Source organism: Vanacampus margaritifer, chromosome 11 (genome assembly GCF_051991255.1).
Source record: "Vanacampus margaritifer isolate UIUO_Vmar chromosome 11, RoL_Vmar_1.0, whole genome shotgun sequence".
NCBI classification, from domain to species: Eukaryota; Metazoa; Chordata; class Actinopteri; order Syngnathiformes; family Syngnathidae; genus Vanacampus; species Vanacampus margaritifer.
Window position 1 is genome coordinate 18,301,057 of NC_135442.1, and position 22,411 is coordinate 18,323,467.

General features: G+C 38.9%; 1 protein-coding gene across 1 annotated transcript in view; it reads right to left on the reverse strand.

Annotated features, from left to right (window-relative positions):
* Positions 1-11,995: 11,995 nt before the first annotated feature.
* vwa8 (von Willebrand factor A domain containing 8) overlaps positions 11,996-22,411 on the reverse strand; it is a 66,411-nt gene continuing 55,995 nt past the window's right edge. The window contains exons 40-45 of the mRNA XM_077580476.1: positions 21,398-21,506; positions 18,189-18,314; positions 17,659-17,817; positions 15,726-15,824; positions 15,278-15,516; positions 11,996-13,414 (exon numbers count right to left, since the gene is read on the reverse strand). Coding sequence (XP_077436602.1) covers positions 13,306-13,414; positions 15,278-15,516; positions 15,726-15,824; positions 17,659-17,817; positions 18,189-18,314; positions 21,398-21,506 — 841 coding nt within the window. The 3' untranslated portion in view covers positions 11,996-13,305. The remainder of the gene's footprint in view (positions 13,415-15,277; positions 15,517-15,725; positions 15,825-17,658; positions 17,818-18,188; positions 18,315-21,397; positions 21,507-22,411) is intronic.

A 22,411-nucleotide genomic window follows, 5' to 3' on the forward strand; every position in this document is an offset into this window, starting at 1 on the left:
GGGACACATGGCCGTTTCACCCACAGGAAGGACGGTAAACTAAATATGAAGTTGGCCCCTCTTTTCAGCTATAATGTCAGCTTCCACAATAAAAAGAAGTCGGTTTTTGTTTTTAAGGATACATCACAAAATGCGCAACAAACGCCCAGTTCTACAGGCGCAAAGTCTACAAAATTACCAAAAGAAAGAAAACTCCTATCATTGCCTGCGAGCTGAATTCTCGCGGCATTTGTGAGTTCACTAATGATCTGAATATATATGACTGGATAGCCGATAGCCCATGCGCGCCCGTGCAAGCTATTGAAGTCAAAGGGCGGCCATCTTGCTCCTCCCATCTCGCGAGCAGACTACTGTATAAACTATACGGTATACATACAGAAGAGAGAAGTTTCCTCCTGTAAACTTCATTAAGTATATAATTTATACATGTATTTAAGGCAAAATGTCTGAAATCCTCTTGTTTATGTTTAACAAATTTAAAGCATCATACATCATGTTGTTTCTACTAAGTACTGTCTCAAATGTTCTCCAATTTCGATGCAGTAAATGTATAGCATCGTATGCCAAGAAACATTTCTTGGGAGGAGCAATATGGCGGCCTCGCGACTTCAAAAGTCTTGGCTTATCGGCTATCCAGTCATATATTCAGATTCCGCTGATTCGGACCAATCATAAAGTGTGTTTGGGGGTGGGATATGTGACAAAAGCAAGAAACGCAGAGGTAATAGGAAACCAAACATGGCGACACTGGTGGAAGAATTACACACAATTTCCTTTTTTAAATGCGTCATGCGGTATTCGCTTGTTTCTTGTTGTTGTTTTTTATACCTATGACAACAATGCACGGATTTACATACAGTATGAATATAGTGACAACAACAGCAAGGTTTTCATCCGTCACCAATATTGGTCAAACATAAAAGTTTTGTAGCTGGACACAAGTTGCCGCATCGCCCAACCAGCTCGAAGTATTGTACCGAATGTGTCCCGCCTTTACCAAGCAGGCCACATTTGATTTTTTTTTTTAAATTAAAACACACACTTCATGTTATGTTGCTATATTTGTTGTCATGAGTGTGTTTCAATCAAAAACAAAAGTACAATCACTCACTGAATCATTCCTGAACCAGAATTGGCAACACATTCACTCACTGACTCGTTCACTCATACGTTCGTGAACCGGAAATGGCAAAATGCTCACTCCCTGACTCGTTCACTCGCTGATCTGTGTTGGCTAACGGCAATAGCATGGGAATACGTTCGCCCGTGTCTGACGCTGGCTGCTGATTGGTCGTTTGCGAAGATTGACGACATGAGCGTGGCTGAGCTCAAATGAACTGAGAAAAGAACGAATCACTTCAGGAAGTAATCCGTTCACTCACGTTCACTGAAAAGATTCGTTCTTTTTTAACAAAACGTACGTGAACGACACAACACTACTTTGCGCCTGTCTTGTGCTGGGAACCAAAAAAATGCTCATGGTGTGCAATTTGGCACGGCCTTTTGTTTTACTTAGTGCTATTCTTGTTCCACTCAATTTCCCACAAGAAGCAACAACAAACCTAAATCTGAGGTACTGTTATTCCCAGACAATGATAAACTTTTGAGTGTGAATCATCGCTATATCATAGTCTTATCTCCAAGATGACTAACAGCCCGTGTTATGATGTCTAAACAGGAAGTGTATGATGTGGCAAATGGCTGATGATGAGGATGATGCTGATGATGATGGTGGTCGGGATTAGCCGAGGACGGGCGACGTTCCCGGGCCTCAGGAATGAGGTCAGTGTGTCCGGAGCAGCCAGATGCTTCACACCCTCCTGGTGAGCAGACTTTGGCCTCTGGGAAGTTTTAACAACATGTGTGTGTCTATGTGTGTGGGTGTGTCCTTAATGAGCAACTAAATGTACTACTTGGCCCAATGTGAAGAAGTCAACAGCTGGTGTGAGAAGCTTCTAGAAAACGATATATCTATTCAAAAATAGGAGGATATTTGGAGATTTTTCCCAATAACAACGCAGTGATAAGATGTACACGCAACGGACACTTCATAGGGTACATCTGCACACTCAGACCAGATCCAAGGCAAGAGGAAGAAGAATAAGAATAAGAAGAAGACACCCATAGTGTGCCGGTGCGATCCTTTTAACGGATGACCATTAACACACAATGACTCAAATGTGTGTGTGACTCATTTCTCCAATTGTGACTCATTGATGAATGAGACAAATATAAAAGAAAACACATTCTGTCAGCTCAACGCTTAGCTCACCTTTATTTATAGAGCACTTAAAACACACACACACACACACAAAACCTCGTGGAAACGTGGTGTACATACAATTTGAAACTAAAACAGTTAAAACCAATAAACTAATAATGTTTAAAACAATTAAAACTACTACTAATAATAATTATAAACATGTTTGCTGTTCAATATTAAAATTTCAGAGGGTAAAGAGGTGAGGCATGCTAGGCTAACCTTTGGCTAGCTGCAAACTACATCTAACTGAGGCTAACTGAATGTCTGCTAATCAACTGGAATGGCAGCAATGAATCGTGGTTATTGATTTTGACGCTCATGCGTGAATGATGTCAATTTAATTATGTCCAATCATGACTGTCGATAATACTAGTAAAACATGATCTAATCTAATGGAAGTCTCTTCCTGGACAAACGTACAGTGAGAAATATAGTGGAATCATTCTTGTAGTAGATGAATATTAGGTTCAAACCAAAAGTGTAAAATGTCATTGGTACTGTACTAGTATGTAATGTGAAGTAGGTTCTATGGTGTAAATGTTCTGGTGATGACGGAAAGGACAAAAGAGATGGGAAGTAACAAGGTACCGACGAGCATATAGCCACATCTTGGTGTGGGCTGGGCAGAGGCCGTTAATGTTTTGTAATCCCTTCATACTAACTATTTAGAGCAAAAAAAAAGAAAATGTAATGCAAGGCGATATGAATTCAGATGTAAAACATAACGCATGGTGTTGCACAGGGTTCAATTCTGGGGCCTCTGCTGTATTTATTGTAACTGCTGCCTATGGGTTCCATCTTAATAAAACAGTGATGGTTGTTTTAAAGTGGGGTCAGCGTCCAAACTGTATGATTTGCAATGCCAAGTTGAACATTTCTAGTCCAGCACAATTAGTTATAGCATAATGAATAATAACCAATGATTTAACGATGTCACTGGTCTTAAATCAACTGTAACTTTTTATGTTTCATTATGGCAACAGTGTGACAGAAAATCTGCTCCTTCATGTGTTCGCTACCAAAAAACTTCCACCTGCAACACCTCTCTTCCCTTCCTGAGCGCTTTTCTCAACCTCTCCGTTATTTCATGTGCCCCATGGCTGGTTGTTCGAGAGGTGGGTCAAAGGTGTTGCCCCTTCCCCTCCAGCCTGCACCAGCGCCTTGCAATTAACGCTTCTGCATGAGTGACAACTCTCTCAAGTGCTGGTGGGGGAGTCCCCCGTCTCCTGTGTGATGGTGACTGTATCAAAGCATCGTTAGTGGAAAATTGCACTTAAATGGTTCCTTTAGAATGAGTTAAACACCACGCAAAAGTAAAAGTTTAACACCATTTGTTTCAACCTTCAATTGATTCTTGTTTTTTTTTTTTAAATCCCCAAATCATGGAAATACAAATCATCAGTTACAGTTTCAAACTACTGCACTGTAAAACCTTTAATTGTTGTTGTGGGGGTGTTTTTTTGGGTGAGCTCACTTTGGGGGCTTATTCTTTTTTTTAGACGTGGTTTGGTTAACCTAACCCTAACTTTTTAGCTGAACTGTTCGACAAAATGTGCTAGGATTTGCAAAGAAAAGTTGCAGTTTTAGCAGCAAATACGAATCACCACTTTGCAATGACATTTTAATAATAGTAAGTGATTGGAAGGAGGCACAAAAAAAATAGCTCTAGCCTAAGGGTTAAGCGTTTTTTTGTTTGGCAAGATTGCAGAACCAACAGTGCTCTATGTATACGTGCGTGTGTGTGTGTTTAAGTGAAAGCCATGAAACAATGATGGACTGTTTAACCTCGTTTTCCTCCACTCTGTTCATTCCTGCCCTGATTTACGTCATTTCAAGCATGTCAGTTTTCTCTCAGGCAATAAATGAAGGTTGGTCCAATTGGTCTTTAAATCACAAGTCGACGTCTAATACCCTCAAGCTAAATTCGGCAAACAAAAACAGATTGTTTAATCCATCAGATTTCCTCACTGCAGATGAAACCTTCATATTATAAATTGCTGGATAATCTCAGTTAAATTGAATTTTTATTTTATTTTAAGGATCTCAGACATGCCTGCAGTTTTCAAACAGGGCGTCAAAACATGACTCTACACGCCCTCTCTGAAATATATGAATGTATATGTCAGTAAGTGTGAATTATGCACAAACAAGTCAAGGCGAATACAGCGCTTTGAGGTGAGTAGCAGCAGCAATGTAAAATGTGCATGAATTCAAATTGCCAATCTCATATTCGGCCGTTTATTTTAAATACTATTGTGTTATAATACAAAACACTACAAAAGACCAAATGTTTTGTGTGCATTATTTATTTTATGTTCACTCAATTTTGTTTGTTTGGTCAGATATAATAAACATATGATGAACATAAAGCGCCATATATGAGTGCACTACATTTACTATTGTGATCAGATTTGATTTGGGTTTTTTGGCAAAGTATAATTAATTTTCGAGTTGATTAGGGACGCATTGGTTAATGTAAAAAAACTCAAAACAAATAACGGACATGAATTTTGAGTGCAAAGTCCTAGCTCAAATATGTATAGATGAATATTTATTTGAATTCTTTATTTTTGTCATTCAAGATAAATATTGATTTTGAATGATCATGTATATGGCACTTTTGTGTACTAATATTTATAATAATATTATATTAATTAATATTTATTTATTTATGTATATTATTAATGTTTTGTTTTTGGGGAGGGCGGCATCATAGTTTTTATTGGGTGCATTAAGTCCCCACTGAAGGCCTAGGCAAAATGCATTGCCTATATTTAATATAGTTAAATGGTTCATTCTAGGTCAAATAAATCTACTTTTAACACTATAAAATTATTAAATCGTTCAAAATTATGAGAGAAGGTAACATACTTAAACTGTAATTGTTGTAAGGGAAGAAATGGATCACTGCCATTTTGTGAATGGAACAACATTTGGTGTTTTAAACTTTAGCAACATGTAACGTCATCATTAAGTCAATTCACTATCTTGTTACCTTTAGTTTGTCATTTCCAATCAAATTTTAATTTCAACATTTGTATTTCACTAGTGCACATTCTATTGGATTTTCTAGTGTCTTAGTCTTTAAGTCCCCCAAAAATAATACAAAAAATAAAATACATATACATACATACATATATAATAATAATAAATAATAATAATAAAAATAAAATAATAATTATAATAATGTAAAAAAATCAAATCAAATGAAGTTCCACCAAATAGAAACTTTCAAGAGTCAAGGCTGGAGTTCAAAATGTGAACGCTCACTCATCTGGCGGGAGAAAGGAAGCTGCATTCATCCAGAGAGGTATTTCCTGTCTGCTGAAGCAATTAGGTACGAATGGGAGCATAGTAATTAGTTCTTTATTTTCCCATTTACTGTACAAAGAACCAAATTTTAAAAAAGTACATTAGAGTAGAGACAGTGACTATGAAATGAATTTTGGCAGCTACGCAGCAACGGGACATGAGTTTTGGTTTTCCAAAACGCGTCATCACTCTTGGCTCAACTTCCTGTCCCGAGTGGAGGAAGTCAGTCAGGTCAGGAGGTTTTCAAGCCGTTGCTATCTTGCTTTGGGATTTTCATCGGGAATGTTGTCAAGCTGTGTTGGAAAACCACTCTCAAACGTCCAGACAGCACTCTCATCATTCGTCATCATTATGGCCATTAGTGACTCTCGCCTCAGGTGGTGGTGGGGGTTGGGGGCTGGGAGGGGGGGGGGGGGGGGGGGGGTAATGTGTGTACAGCCACCCTTGTTTGTGCTTGTTTGGAGAAAGGGAGGAGGTCTTAAATCATTCTTCATTGTTTGACTTCTACAGAATGATGTTCAACTATCTGTGGTCTAAGAAAGAGACAGAAGAGGGTTCAGGTTGCCAGTTTGGTGCCACATGGTGGTGGGTCTTGTGGTTGGGGGGAGGAATGAGAGTGTGGAGGAGGAAGCCAGAGGAATCTGCTAAACGCATCGAGAGCGGCGTTCGTCATTCAGACATGGGGACGTCACGGTGTAGCAACAAGGAGTCAAGCTTCTTGCTGATTGTTGATGCTGTAGCCATGGCATCCAGACCAGATGCGCACAGTCCGCGAGTACGTAAACTAAATGTCCCAGTGCGAGGAGCTGCTTTTTGGATGGGAATTTTTCACACGTACAAGTAGAACGTAATCCCTGTAAAACATTTTATACTTCTGCACTAGGCATGAGCTGATTACTAGTTTGACGGTTAATCGTGTTTAAAAATAATAATAATCAAGAAGTAATAACTGCACAAATAGTCAAAAGGTCAGCTGCTTTTTCTTTATCATTATCGACTGAGCAGAGAGGGGAGGGGTGAGCATTTACACACAGGAGGTAGGGGAGAAGATGAGAGCGCGCCACTGTGCTCGCACCAGAATAGTTAGACGGATGCCTTTTTGATACTAAGAACAAACAAACAAACAAAACATAGTGCCAGCGGATACTAAATAGCCCCAAGGACAACATGCGTAGCCTACAGGTCTGTTTTAAAAATAGATCACCAGTTACGGGACACTGTTATTTACTAAGATTTCACACCACTTTTTGGATTGTATTGACTTTACTGTTTAATGAATATAGATTTTTATTATTTTTAAAATTTCTTTTTAAATTATGATCTAAGTGATTGTCCAGACATTCCACTCCCAGTAACGAGTTAACAAGAGAAAAATCCATCCATCCATCCATTTTCTTAACCCCGCTTGTCCTCACAAGGGTCGCGGGGGTTGCTGGAGCCTATCCCAGCTGGCTTCGGGCAGTAGGCGGGGTACACCCTGAACTGGTTGCCAGCCAATCGCAGGGCCAAGAGAAAAATCAAATAATAATTATAAAAAAATAATATAAACACTCATCACTTAATACTTAGTTAATGATATTTACATATATTTTTTTATATTTTAATTAATAATTGTATCTGTAATTGTATTTATTTATTGTATTGTATTAATTATTATTATTATTATTATTATTATTATTATTATCATCATTATCAGTAATAGTAGTAGTAGTAGTAGTAGTAGTAGGGGGTTTCCTTACCAGCCCCCCCCCCCCCCCCCCGGATCCCCATCAAGAAAAAACAAAAAACAAAGAAACTGTTAAAGTTACTGGAGGAGAAAATATATGAGCTGTGTAAAATTTTCGGAACGACAAAATGTGTATTTTTATTTTAAATCATCACCAAGTTTACAAAAGGGTATGGAAAGAAATAATAATGAAAAAAATCTGACACATTGGCCCTCAGTCAAAAGTACAATGGTGGTGCATTAAAAAAAATGCTGCTTTTGTGCCTTGTCTTGTGAAAGTGCAGCCACACAATGTTCCATATCTAAGGACCTTTGAACATCTGGATCATTGGAAATCAGTTGCAGTTCTTATGACTTTTTTTTGTAAGGGTGTTTAAAAACAAGCCTGGAGATTCCCAAATTGTGACGTGTCAGTCGTAGTGGTAGTAGTAGTAATAGTAGTACTACTTCTTTCTTTATCTTCCTAGCCCCAACATTTCTGTCAGCTCGTTCCTGGTTGGATTAGTGACAAAAACAATCTGGCATGTCAGTTTCAATTCCCAGCAGTGCCTTTTAAGCAAATTTTGTCTTTTAGGATGCTATAAATAAAGTTCACATGACTTGAATGAATGTAAGTAGAGGCCAAGATGTCTTGGTGTCCTCCTACGCACCGGGATCGACATACATGCCTTTCCTACCCCACCTATAAATCACAATGTGCACATGTATATTCAAAATAGAAGACTGGCTGCAAAAAAATGCACCACAAGCCAAAATTACATTGAATTGGAGTTAAGGAGTTGTGATTTTCTTGTCAGCGTGTTATCAATCAAGCATGTGAAAAATGTTGTGATTTTTTAATTTATTTTTTTACAACTGTCTTTCAGATTGTGGATATGAGTTGCTTACCAGTAGACAGTGAGTATAATGTAGCTCTTTAAGAAAACAATGTTTATCAGTAGTCAAGGACAACAGTCATCATTGCATGCGTGTTCTGCTGACCACAGCGTGACAACTCACATTTTCCGACTGTTTTGGCACAGAAAGGCATTAGTAATGGAGCTGTATTGCATCATCAGGAAGAAAAAAAAATGAACTGGGGGAAAAAAAGGCCTATTAATGACATAATCAATCAGGAGGTGGCCTAGACATCTTAGTTCAATTGTTTTTGGGGAAGGTTCACATGTCTTAACACTTTTGTCGATATAGTGTATACAGCAGTGTTTCCCAACCTTTATTGAACCTAAGCACATATTTTAGTTTTAGAAAAACTCTCAAGTCACACGGAGCAAAAATGGCACCAGAAATAGAGGTCAGTTATGCACCTAGTTGTAGGACATGTGGTACGTGGCGTGCGAATGTTCAGTCTGATAATAGGCTCCATCTACGTGGACATCGCAGCTGCGTGAAAACTGGCGTATCCAGATTTTCATGGCGACACAAGTCTCGATGTGCTTGTTTTGGGAATCTGGTTCATCTCTCTGCGCTACGCTGGGCATTGTGGCGGACCAAGGGCGTTTCCGTTGACGTGCGCCCGGTGCACCTGACAATTTGGTGGCTGAAAGTAGACTAAACTTTATACCTGCTGGAACCAAGTCGAATTATTGGCGCAGGTAGTGTAAAGTGGTTTTGGTGAATGTGAGTGAGATTCTGACCGAAGACGTGTGTGGTGGGTGTCTTCGTATTTCCTTCATAAAGATGACATGCATGGAACCCTCAAACGCATGGGGTGTCAAACGCATATTAGCTCAGGGGCCACATGTACTCTAAAAAGATAATTGTTGAACTAATTTAAGATTACAAATTCAATTGTTGACCAATTAAAAAAAAAAATGCTTCAATTGTTAACACACAATTGAATTAAGTTAAATTATTATTATGAGTTAATTAAACATATATTCACTTGAATTAAGTTAATTGTGAACATATAAATAATAATTCTAATTAATATATTTAATGCACTCATAAGTAGTTCAACTTAATATATTCACTTTGGATTAACTTAATTCAATTGTGTGTTAGCAATTGAAGCACATTTTTTAAAAATTGGTCAGCAATTCAATTTGTAATCTTAAATTGGATTGGATTTATAGAGTGCAAATGGTGGGGCTCAACTGTAAATATATTGTTCCAAAAATACCACAAATGCAAATTGGAACGCAGAAACACTTTGCCCGTATGATTTCCGGGTGTGTTAAATTTTAGCATATATTGTTCCCAGAATGCATTGTGTGGCGCAGTTAATTAAGTCATAAGGACATCAATCCTTGTCATGTGTGTTTGAATTACCAGTAGTTGAATGTGTTTTGTATTTAGCATGTTTATGTTTGATTTATGTGTGTCTGTTTTTATTTTTTCTTAAACAAACCGTAACTTTAGGTTGTGTGTAAAATAATGACATCCATGAACAAGTTGCATTGCTCATCTAAGGATTGCTTGTGAAATTATGAATTTATATGTTTTGATTGTGGCTGGCTGATTAATTGGTGAAGCAATACTCTTTTTTTTCCCCGCAGTCCGGATTAAACCCCTTTGCAGACCCAATCTGGCCCGTGGACCGTAAATTTGACACCCCTGCTCTAAATCATTGCAGAAGCGGCACACACATACATACAAAAAGTGCCACACTGCACAGTTCTGCAAAAATACCAAAACTTAGTCTAACCCACCCCTGCGCAGATTTAGGCCACGCCTCACGCCAGACTTATTTCCCTGTGTGTTTATGTGAAAAGATAGACAGTAGTTTACCTATCCTATGTGTATGTGAATGGACAGGCATGTTTTACTTGATCGGGGTATGCAAAAAACAAAAATGTTTACATGATGCATGTAAGTGATGTGCATAAGTAGATGGAGGCCAAGGTCCATTCAGTGAACTCCTCTTTAAACTGACAGGCTATTAACGCACTGACATGTCAGTGAAAAGTAGCTCCTGCCGCACACTGCCATTAATCACAGGTGATGTGATGAAGAACAGGTCTTGTAATCACATCTTTGCCCAAACATGCCTGTCATCAAACATCCAGAAGGACGTGGCCCAACGAGTGTGAGGGTCCGAATTTCTAAGTGTCAGGTTCTTTGGCTCTGACAGCGAGGCGCTGCACAAGGCTCCTCTCAAGTTAATTAAGACGTCACATCAGGTGTTTGCTAAAATACCTTGGCTACAGCTCTGCTCTTTGGGCTGATTTCCCTCCTCGCCTCGCCATGCACTCCTGACATATGACTACACGCACACACCCACACACGTATGGTTGAGAAATCTTGTGACCACGTCGTAACATTCCTGCAGTGTGGACTCCAGCACTCTTGACAGCCAGCTATCAATCACCCTGTTTGGAGTAACGGCAGTACCCCCACTCCCGTGACCTCCCCCTCCCGGCAGCACTGCCCTGACATCGACCTTCAATCAAAGCCATCAATCAATCAAGCACGTGGTGAAGATGGCCGCCATCTATGTGTGTGTTTTATGCTACTGGCTCCGTGATGACATCACCCTTGAAAAAGTTTGCTCACTTCTTATTGAAACGACTGACTCATCTGAAGCAAAACACGTGCGACGCTGCCACCCGTCTAGGCGGCAGCGCACATGGAGACGGCGACTGACTTTTCCCCAAATAAGTGTGACACACTATGTCAAAAAATGATATAGTGTAGGAAGCAAAGGGAGAAAGTGGAGCAGTGTGTAATTACCACCCAGCCACACAGAGGTCACGCCAGCTAGCAGAGAATACTGGTGCATTGTGGGAGATTCCCAACAAGAGCAGCTAGGGAAGGTGAGAGAGTGGGCACTTATGTTCTCTCGCTCTGGACCTTCAAAGAAAAACAGCTGATGAAGCACTTGAACATCAGGTTTAAAACTGATTTGAGTATTTCCCTCTTTGTTTTGTAAGAATTTAGAAATTGTTTTTCCACCACACAGTACATCTACTTACCTTAGTTTGGGCCCATTAGTTGACTTCTTCGCGGGAAATCGAAACTAGGCCTATATTGGCGCCGATTACCAGCGCCAATATCAGATATTTTGACAAATATCGCTATCTGCCTTTTTTCAAAATCTGATGGCTGATAAAAGGTAAAGCTAAAACCATTTTAATCTCAGGAAACTATTTATTAAAATTTTCAGTAAACTTAATAAGAGATGCTGCTGACACTGGGAATATTCTGAACCTTTTGTTTTTGTTCAACATTAAAACCAAAGTAATGTGAGGAAAAAACAGCTTTTTTTTTTCTACATTTAACTTTTTTAAGATGTACTGATAACCTTGGGAGCTCCCTTTTTTTTTTTTTTATGTAAAATGTTGAAAAGTCTGAAAAAATATTCAAGAAGCATTGATGCTTTAAGACATTACAACAAAGTAAAGATTGGCAGTTGCATTTAAAAAAATTTACTCCAACATCCCCTCCCCCTCCTTTTACTGAAAATGAATAATAGCTTAAAATATCGGTTATCTGCCTCCTTGACTACTAATAATGGGCATCGGTATCGGCTCTGAAAAAAACCCATATCGGTCTATCTCTAATTGAAACCCAAGCCGACAATGAACACATCACTGCAATGACACAAAGTGACAACAAAAATGGTGGAGAGGGTCTCCTCTACTGTATTCGCTTCTTTACCGTTAGGAAAAAACATGTTATCCAATAATTTTATCAAAGAGGAAACCAAACACTGCAGCCAATCGAAGATTGTGGAGTGCAAAAAAAACAAAACCGGATTTAATATTAAGTCTTTTATTAAAATGATCTATTATATTTACTATCACAGAAATTAATATGTACAATTGCTCACATGATATTTTATATATAAATGTGCATTCTCGATATACATTGCTTCATTTGTGCTGAGAAATGTTTAAATCAGAGAAACACATTTCATGAGGTCAAATCAATCAAAACAAATGTGGTGCTATTGATCTGCTCAGTCCGACATAATTAGTTGTGGTGATTTTGTATTAGGGGCAAGTGTGGCCTAACTGTAGTGAAAATGGAATACTGTATGTTAAATTGAACCCAGAACAGTGAGCCAAATGCAAAATTAATGTGTGTCAATAAATGTTCTGTTTTTAGAGAACAATGTCGTACTTCCTATTCCTGTTGGCTCTCCAGGTAATTTCTTAGCTTTGTGGGGCAATAGAGCCAAGCAAACAACTTAGAACGTCTTGAAACATATTCATACCACTTGCACTTTGCACATGTTGCAACTTTACAAACACAAAATTCAATGTTTTTGTTGTTGAGATTTTATGTGATTAATACAGTATATAGCACATAATACCGAAGTGGGATGGAAGTGATTACTCTTTTTCAAAATTTTAAGCAAATAAAAAATCAAATGCAAAAAATACATTCAAGTTTGTGATAGTAATTGTCACAAAATGTGAAATCTAGCTAAAGTTTGATCATTTACATGCAGATGTTTGTTGACACATTAAGAGTTGTTTTTGTAATTGGTCTGTGGCGAGCATATCTGTCTCACAGTTCAGAGGTCAGGGGTCTGAATCTCATCTACGGACTTGGTTTATGTTAGGTTCACTGAAAACCATCTATAGGTGTGAATGATTGTGAATGGTCGCTTGTCTACAGAAAAACCTCCTAGCAGGCTAAAGTTTCATAATGACAACACCCGTTTGATATGAAAAGACTTAAGTGTTTCTTTAAAAAACTTGAAACCATTTTTTCCAAGATAAAAAGGCCACTGAATGTGTGGCACCCGTTGAAAAGTTGAAGTGATGGCCATGCACATTGCAACAAGTCACAGTGACAGTGAGTGGGAGGTCTGAGCATGAAATAAGATCTCAGATTCCTCGCAAGACTGAGATGACGATTAGCGTTTTGACACGGCCGCCACGGGCTCGAGCAAAGGCGGCCGCCTTAAAAGAGAGTCCTCACTCAGGTGGGGCATTCCTCGCTCATTCCCCAGAAAGGACTTGACTTTTGTGTTGCAAAAATCAAATAGCCAACATTTGTGTGTGTGTGTGTGTGTGTGTGTGTGTGTGTGCGTGTGTGGTATCAGTCAGAGGCACCGTCAGACACTGGACAGCATAGTTGATGTGAAGATCTGCTGCAGTATTTGGGGGATCTGCTTGGTATCCATGGCAACAAAGGATCTCCCAGCCGGAAGGGTCTTTTGGAGTCTGGCGCACAAGAAAGACAGCAATAAAAATTAAAAAAAAAAGGGTGAACACATAGATGGATTCTAGTATTTGTATGGTAAAAGGATGAAGACAAAATGGTCCAATTCGTCTTTCAGTCTTCTGTGTGAACAACAAAGAAGAGGAAGTGCACACAGTGAACAACAATGGAGGACATCTTTCTTCTTGACATTTGGACAAGAAGACAAAACGCTTTGTTTTCTTCTTCCCATTCTCCAGCTATCAGTCAACACTCGAGTGCATCAAGCTTCACCCTTTTGGACCCTAAATGTGTTTGGCATGCCAACTTTTAACAATGGAAGTGCTAAGGTTGAATAAAGTCTTTGAAGCCCTAACACTGGTTTGAAACCCTGACTTTTGCAACCGTAACCCAGTCTTGAAAACTTAATTTGAAAGCCAATTTTGAAAGCCTAACCCTGGCTTAAAACCATAATTTCAAACCCTAATTTGAAACTCTACTTTGAAATCCAAACTCGGGTTTAAAACCCAAATTTGAAACCATAGGTGTTTTTGAAATTCAAACACCAACTGGAAACACTAACACTTATTTGTAACCCTACTTTGAAAGCCTAGCCCTGATTTAAAACCATTTAAAACCCTTACATGAAAACTTAATTTGAAACTCTACTTTTAAACTCTCATCCTGCTGTAAAAAACTCATTTGAAACCATAACTTAAACCAGTAACTTCATTTTAAAACCCTAATATGAAACCGTGGCTGTTAAAAAAACAAAAAAAACAACAACTTGGAACACTTACTGGAAACCCTAACGCTTGTTTGAAATATTAACAAAGTCTTGAAAGCCTAATTTGAAACCCTACTTAAAATGAAAACCTGGCTTACAGCCCCACTTTGAAACCCAAATTTGAAGGCCAAATTGGAAACCCTAAATTGCAACCCCAACTTTAAATCCTAAATTGAACTGCTAATTTGAACCTTACTTTAAAATCCTAACCCCTGACGTAAAGACCCAATTTGAAACCCTAATGTGAATTTTGAAACGCTATATCGTAACCCTAATTTTAAATCCTAATCAGAAACCCCACTTTGAAAGCCTAACTCTGCCTCAAAACCTTAATTTGAAACCCTAGCTGTTGTTTAACTCATTTGCTCCCCCCCAAAAAAATATATTTTAAATATTGCCATGTTCCCAAAAACATATTTATACGTTAAGTTTTTTTTTTTTTTTTAATGCTACAGCATACAGAAGACTCTGACTCTGATCTGAAGAGGTCGCTCAAAGCAATGGTAGTTACTACAAAGAACGGCCAGCAGGTGGCAGCAGAGTATAAGAGATCAACCAGGGCCATGTTGCAAAAAGTTCTTTCCCCCAGTGTTTTGAACAGGTTTGTGAATAATGATTAAAATTAGCTATATTCTAATGCTAATTGCTGCAAAACGGAAACAGAGACAAATATATTTTTTGTCCTGATGAAAGACTCTTATCTTTCTTTTGGTAAGTTCCATGTTTTTATAGCAAGCTCCATGTTTTTATAGCAATAGAACACAATATTATGTGGGGCTTGCAAAATCAGTCCAAATCCAATAAAACAGCCGGGAGCGAAGGGGGTAGCTTCAGTGAAAATGGCTGGGAGTGAATTAGTCAAATATTGAAACCATAATTTGAAAGTCTGAGCAGTGTGAACAAAAGGGTAGGCCAGGTTAGGTTGCAACTTTAACTTGTGTTTGTTAAAGTGGTTGAACTTTGACAAAAGGTTGTAGATTATTTCTCTATCAATTAATGATTTATAAACGTTTCTTTTATTTTCCCATTGAACTTGCTTCCTGTTATTGACGCTTCCCCCTGTCAGCATCTTGCAATCCTCCATTGACCCCCTCCTCACCTTTCGGCTTGATCGCCCAGAGACCCGATGAAAATGGCGAAGGCGTTGACCTGGGGGTCCGAGGTGAGGACCTGGGCGAAGCGCTCGGGTCGAATGCCGTAGCGCTCCAGGTTGGCGTCGCTCAGCACCACCACGAAGTGCTCGTCGGCCTCCTCCCGCACCAGCTCCTTGATGCTGGCCGCCGTGCCCTCTAGCGTGTAGTCGCCGCTCATGCAGAACTGAGAGTGGGCGTGCATTGTCTATAGCGGAAGGGAGGGAATAATTGGGGGAAAGCACAGGAAAAAAATGTTGTGCAGAAGATGAGAGCCAACAAACTCAGTGAGGCTTTGACTCCACGAGTGTAAATTGCTTTTTTACTGTTATTTTTTTGTGATAACATAACAGAATATTACCAGTAATGGAAAAAGAACTGCAGCAACAATAAATGAACATTTCCAAAACCACTTACCTTGAGAACTTTGAGCCTCTGCTTGTTGTTCTTGGGGACTTTGTCCACTCGGACCAGTTCGATGTCATACCCGTCGCCCGAGTGGCCAATTATGTCGTACTGTGGTCCACAAAAGTAATGAGATTTATCAACGGGTTGAAATTAAATTATTGTTATTGACTCAACTTGCAAGGTGCAACAGTGCCACGTTGACCTAGAATGGCACCGAAGATGATCCTAATCCCCATGCCAAGTTCAAGTGGGGTGTGCTGCTATACAATGCCGACTAAAGTATTCCAGCTCCGTCGAATGCGTACATGCTTTCCGTATACTTGTCAGATTTCCAGCATAACTATCTTATATAAGAGCATTATCAGTTCATGATGTTATGTTCTGTATCTAAGATTAGATGTTCTGATTAGGATGACCATGTGCCTGCTCATTTGCACAGTTGCCAGGCAGGAAAATGTGTTTTGAAATAAAATTAACAAACACAAAATGTGAAACTTTTACATGGCTTCCTATGGGAAGTAAATACAATTGGAACAACCTCAACTAGCATCTAGAAGCAGACTGTATACTACTTTGGAGGTTACACTGTAAAAAAAGTAGTGGTAATCTAGATCAACCTTTTGCCAGTGTGAAATATTCTTAAAGCCAAGTACCCCTAACCAGCGCAAAACATCTCTGATTGGGAAGGGGGGGGGGGGGGGGACGACTTAAAACCAAGTGCTGTGCCATCATTGTCTGACTTTGGAACTCTATTTGTATTTATGTGGTCTCTTGAACTATTAGGAAATAAATAAAAAGATACAACTTAAAAAAAGAAACAATTAATTAATTTAATCATGAATACAGATTTGTGTACACACAAATTATTATCAATCTCATCTATCAATGTCATCTTTTGGGATCATAGCAAAGCTCTGTTCTCAAAACAAAATACGTAACAGAATTTTAACATTTGACAGGTGATTCTAGGTGGCATAATGACATGAAAGTTGGGTTGAACCATTCTGGTATGGGGGGGTTTGCTGAGTTTATAGAACTCTGAAATTTAATAGCCTAATTCATTTTTTGAATTTATACAGCGGAACCTCGGAGTTCGAATGTCTCGGGACTCGACCAAAAATCGGAGTAAAAAATGCCTCGGAGTTTGGCCTCATTCTCGGAGTTTAAACACCCAAGCAAACCATAAACATTCCTTGATTGGGTAGCCCAGTGAAGCCAAGCGATGCCGAATGCTCACGTGCGGTAGTCAAGACGCAGCGCTGCTCATTTCCAGTCAGAGCGGGTAAATACTCCCGGAGGTGCTCCTACATTCGCGAGTGCATTTGGATTTTTCCACGACAATTTTCTTCAACAGACAGCAGTGCCAGTGGCATTGGCTGTTCAACAACGTGCCTGATACTAAACAGCGCACGAGGACCCCTTGGTAGTCTAACAATATGCCCAATGTAAAATACACTAACTCAGCACTGAACTAAGGCGTGCATTCATTAACATAGCAATTTTCATCCCCCGAGGCCATCACACCACAACAAAAAAGGGAAGGTATTTTTATTTATTTAAATACTGTACAGGGTGTACATGTTTTTATTTTATTTTATTTTTTTACATAAATAGAAATTAAAATAGGAATTTTCTGTTTTTGGAGCTTGGGAACGGATTAATTGCATTTTCATTATTTCCTATGGGAAAAAATGTTTCGGAGGTTGAACAATTTGGACTTTGAACACTTCACAGGAACGGATTGTGTTCAAACTCCGAGGTACCACTGTATATATATATTTTTTAGAAATATTGACATATACTTTTTAAATATATTTTAAAATGTCACGTAGCCCCTAGAGTGCCTTCACGTACCCCTATTTGAGATGCACTGTTCTAGATGATTTCCCTAAGGAACGCTCAAATGCAAACAGGATGTTAGGGTGCATGTGACCGCCCTCACCTTGAACTTGTGCTCATAACTTTCCAGAGCCTCCATGACCATACACACGGCCTCCATGGAGCGCTCCAGGCGCCCGTCCACGCCGTTGAAGCGGTACATACTTCCCGACACGTCGGCTAGTACACGCAGACGCTTGGGCTTCTGCTGCGGCGTGCCAGGCTGTGAACGCAAGATACACACACGATGGAAAATGCAGTCATGAACTACAACAAAAGCTATTACTATTTACTGTTGGACTAGAGATATGCAAAGTTTGGAGCTAAATGAGGCAGGAAAACAATGCATGACGACATTATGGTTGTATAATTAGCGCAGGAATGATCCTTCAACAAGTATGGATGAGAGTAGAAGACGTGATGCCTGAGAAAAGTGCCAGTGTGTAATAATAATCTCACATATACCACTGGAATGTACCGACTGACACATAAAGGTCAACTGTGTGTGTTTGTGTGGGGTGGCGGGGGCATGATTTTGTGTGTGTTTAAAGGTGTGGTGCAGTAGCTGAGAAAAACAAAAGAAAAAAGTTGAACCTCAGGGTCCAGTTCTCCTCTGCGTTTATATATAGCTCTTTCGCCGGTGAGGCCGTCGATGATTTTTGCATCGTCCAGTTCTCCCAGAGATTGGTTCTTCAGCCACTGGCGCTCCTTGGCTTTAGCCTGGAACACACACACAAACAAAAACAAACAAACACAAACAGTTATTTTTCCATTTAAAAATTGCCATGCTGGAACGTATCAGCCACAAAAACTCAACAGTCTAAACGCCTTCAAGATTAACATCAGTTAGAGGAAATAATAACGTACAAATACTTGTTATTGTACTTAAAGGGGAAAACCCAAACATTATCTTCAATATGTTCTATGCACCTCCCACAAGTCTAAACATGGCATTCTGATTAGTTTTGCATTTGTGGAATTTGAATAAAGCAGCAAACTCTTTTTTTATTTTAATCGATTTCAGGGGGCGGCCATTTTGCCACTTGGTGTTGACCTCAAATGTTGAAAATCACAGTTGCTCAGGAGTCCATTGTTGTGTCACCTGTTTTCTGAGTTTGATCATGAGCTGAGCTGTGATTGGTTGTTACTTGAGCCCTAACAACTTTGACGACAGTAAGTGTCAAAATGGCCGCCCACGAAGTGGAGAAAATCTGCTGACTTTCCCTTAAAGCAGGGTGTCAAACATACAGCCCGGGGGTCGGATCAGGCCCGCAAAGGGGTTTAATTTGACACAAGAGGTGAACTTGTAAAGTAAAAAAAAGAATAATGGACCAATTAATCAAAAAATTAAGACATATATACTCATCATTTCAGAAATCCTTAGTTGAGCAATGCAACTTGTACACAGAATTAACCTGAATGTAATTATGTTACACATAACCTACAGTTTGTTGAAAAAAATTTAAACATTAAAAACATAGACCAACATAAATTAAACAAACGTGCTGAATACGACACACATTCAGCTACTGGTAACACAAACACATATGACATGGTTTAACGTCCTATTCGTCATTGACCGCACCACACAATGCATTCTGGGAACTATATACATATACATATACATATACATACATATATATATATATATATATATATATATATATATATACATACATATACATACATATATATATATATATATATATATATATATATATATATATACATACATATACATACATATATATATTGGCCTGGCCTGCAAATAGCAAAAATTTGTGTAGAACTGACGACATTTCTTCTTCTTTTTTTTTTAAGTTACATAATTTTACCGGTCCGACACACTTGGTAATATATTTTCCTCCATGTGGCTCCTGAGCTAATACTGTATAAGTTTGACACCCCTGCCTTAAAGCAAATATTTTATCTGAGCTTTACTTAGTATATATTTTTATGACTATTTTTTAAGTTTAATCTCTACATTTGAAAACTGTTTATCTCCTTCATTTTTTCCCTAAACTCTGGGAATGATGACCCTAGGTTAAAAATGACGAAAGGAGAGAAAGGCTAAGTCAGCTGACAACAGTAATAAAAGAAGGATGTGATTAACTGAACAGTTTTGTTTTAATATAAAAAGATGAGTTCCTTTTTTTTTTTTTTTTAAGAAGCACTGTAATTAGTAGAAAATAGACATATTCTGGGCTGTTTCTTAAGAATGCTGTTTTTGTGAGGCTACCACACAAACACACCATTGACGGCCAAGAGGATAAAAAGATAAACATAGAAGCAGAACTTGAGCATTGGTTTTAGCAAAGGGGCAAAATCGGTCTGTTTAGAAATGACTATTTTTCACAAAAAAATACAAGAACAGGATCCATCTTCTGTACTGCTTATTTTCACCAGTGTCACAGGTGTGCCGGATCATTTTATGTGGCCTCACAATTGCTCATGCAGGTGCTTATATGTAGCAAAGTCTCCTGGGTGTTGAAAGAATGAGGGGGCTTTCCTTAAAGCACACAATGCATTGCTGAAAGCTTTCTAGGGGTGTGTATGTGTGTTTGTGTGCTAAATCACTCATCAGGTATGATAAAAAATAACATGACTTCATGGCATCACGCACGTGTAATCTCCCTCTTATTAACGGCCCGCGGTGACGAGGACAAACAATAAGCACTGTTATTCATGTTTAAAGCTGCCGCGTACACGGTGGCAGACACCTGGATGGAAAAAAAAAATAAAAAATCACACACGACATGAGCACAAAGAGCTTCACACCTGGACGGGAGAATAATATAGCCAGCATGGCTGCTCTGTAATCATTCTTATGTGACACACCTCTACACACATGCACTTAAGTACTCACACGGATTGCGACTTGCAAACATAGTCAAAACAATAAAATGACATCACTACCTGAACGCTACACAGCCAATACGGCTGCTTTAGTTACCTTATTAATTTCAGTACTATGATATTTTGGCCGCCAGGATATATACAGTATGTTAGAAAAGTAGTTTTTATGGTTCAAAGCCTTACAACGGCAACTCTGGTTCAAGAGGCTGTTGTGTTATGTTTAAAGGTCCCATGCTACATTTTCCCCCAAAATAATACTTGATGTCCTTTTTATCGAGCTTGTAAGATAATTTCGGATGCCGTTTTTCAGGGTATTGTAGTGTGCCTGAAATGGCCGGTTTTCTCATTAAAATCCAAGATGTGACTAAGCTTTGTTTTGAATGGATCACTGTTCTGCTCAATATGAATATAGAAAACAGCTTTCCTCTGATTTGGTAGTTGGCGATACATGGACACCCTGAATGGCGAGCTGTACAAGCTTTGGTCTTTTGCCTCCCGTTATGTGGCTCGCTTATGTAGGGAAAATGGCCCCGCAGTCAACTCATAACTTTACCATACATCGTCTCTACAAGTCGGGCAAAGAAGCTTGTAGTGCAGTTTGCTGCTAACTTTAGCTTAAATACTCTTTATAAGGGTGGTAGAGTCGCCAAGTGGTTAGCATATCCATGTCACAGTTCTGAGGTTGGTCTGCATTTTCTAATGATAGCTTACTACATTATATCTGGTAATGTTGGCTTACATAATCAGTGCAAGTCAATGACTAACACTGAAGTTAACCATTAGAGTTAGCTTACTAACTCTATGAGCCTATGAATGGATTTGAAAACCATTACATTATGTGCTGGTGATGTCTGTTCTTTTTGAAAGTGATTTAACCAAGGTTTTCCAGGAATGTTCAAAAATAACCCTCCCCTGAATATATACAGTACTATGCAATACTAGCAAACCTGTAAAGTGTCCAGGATAATGCGCAGGGACTGAACTTGTCTCCTGACAGAGCTGGAGAATCGCTCATAGGTGGCGGCGTCATACTCACTCATATCGATCTCCTTCAGCCTGTGGAGAGACAGACACAATTTTGTATTCATTTAATTTCCTTTATAAATGGACATGTTTAAAAATGTTCTCGATTGCATTACCTGGTTAAACAAAGACTAAATAAATAAATGAGGAAAAGCTGAAAACAATTATAATTATAGTATAGCCATAATTTTAAAGGAAAAAATAATATTTTGATGTTGAGTCATAAACTATGAGGAAAAAATAATATATAGTATAATAATAACAATAAAAATAATATTTTCACAAATAAATTGTCATTGGTACAATATCACTCTGCATTTTGACAAAAAACATTTATTTAGTCACATTAGCACTTCTTTGAACGCATCCGTTTTAGTCAGTAAATCTCTTGATTTGTCAATTTACACCTGTGAACAAGACAGGTGTGCTGTGTCTTATCTGTGTAATCTCGTCATAATACTTCTGCATTGCTCAGACGTCCGTACAATCCTCTTCAGGGGTCATTAAGTGTCTTACCTGCATTGTGTGTTCATAACCTGGCATGTGTGTGAGTGTGTGTGTATTCGAAACATGTGTTGACAAGCAGACTGTGACTGCACAAAGGTCCACAGATATGAAGATACTGTAACTAAGTACATGTCACAGCTCGCCACTGTATGTACAGCATGTGTAAGTGTGTGTGCGTGTGTGTGTGTGTGTGTGTATTGTGTATGTGCGACTGCATGCATGAAGGCAGATAGACACAATAATTGTGTACACACTGAGGGCATGAACTACATCAACACACAAACACATTTACTAACTGAGACAATAAACCACAAGCATTCCAAGCAGGAAATGCATCATGTCTCGACAGAATACATTACGACACGGCGAAAATTCTGCCTAAAGGGTGGTTAAATTAAGGTCTTCATTTCAACGGGTTTTTTAGATTAACG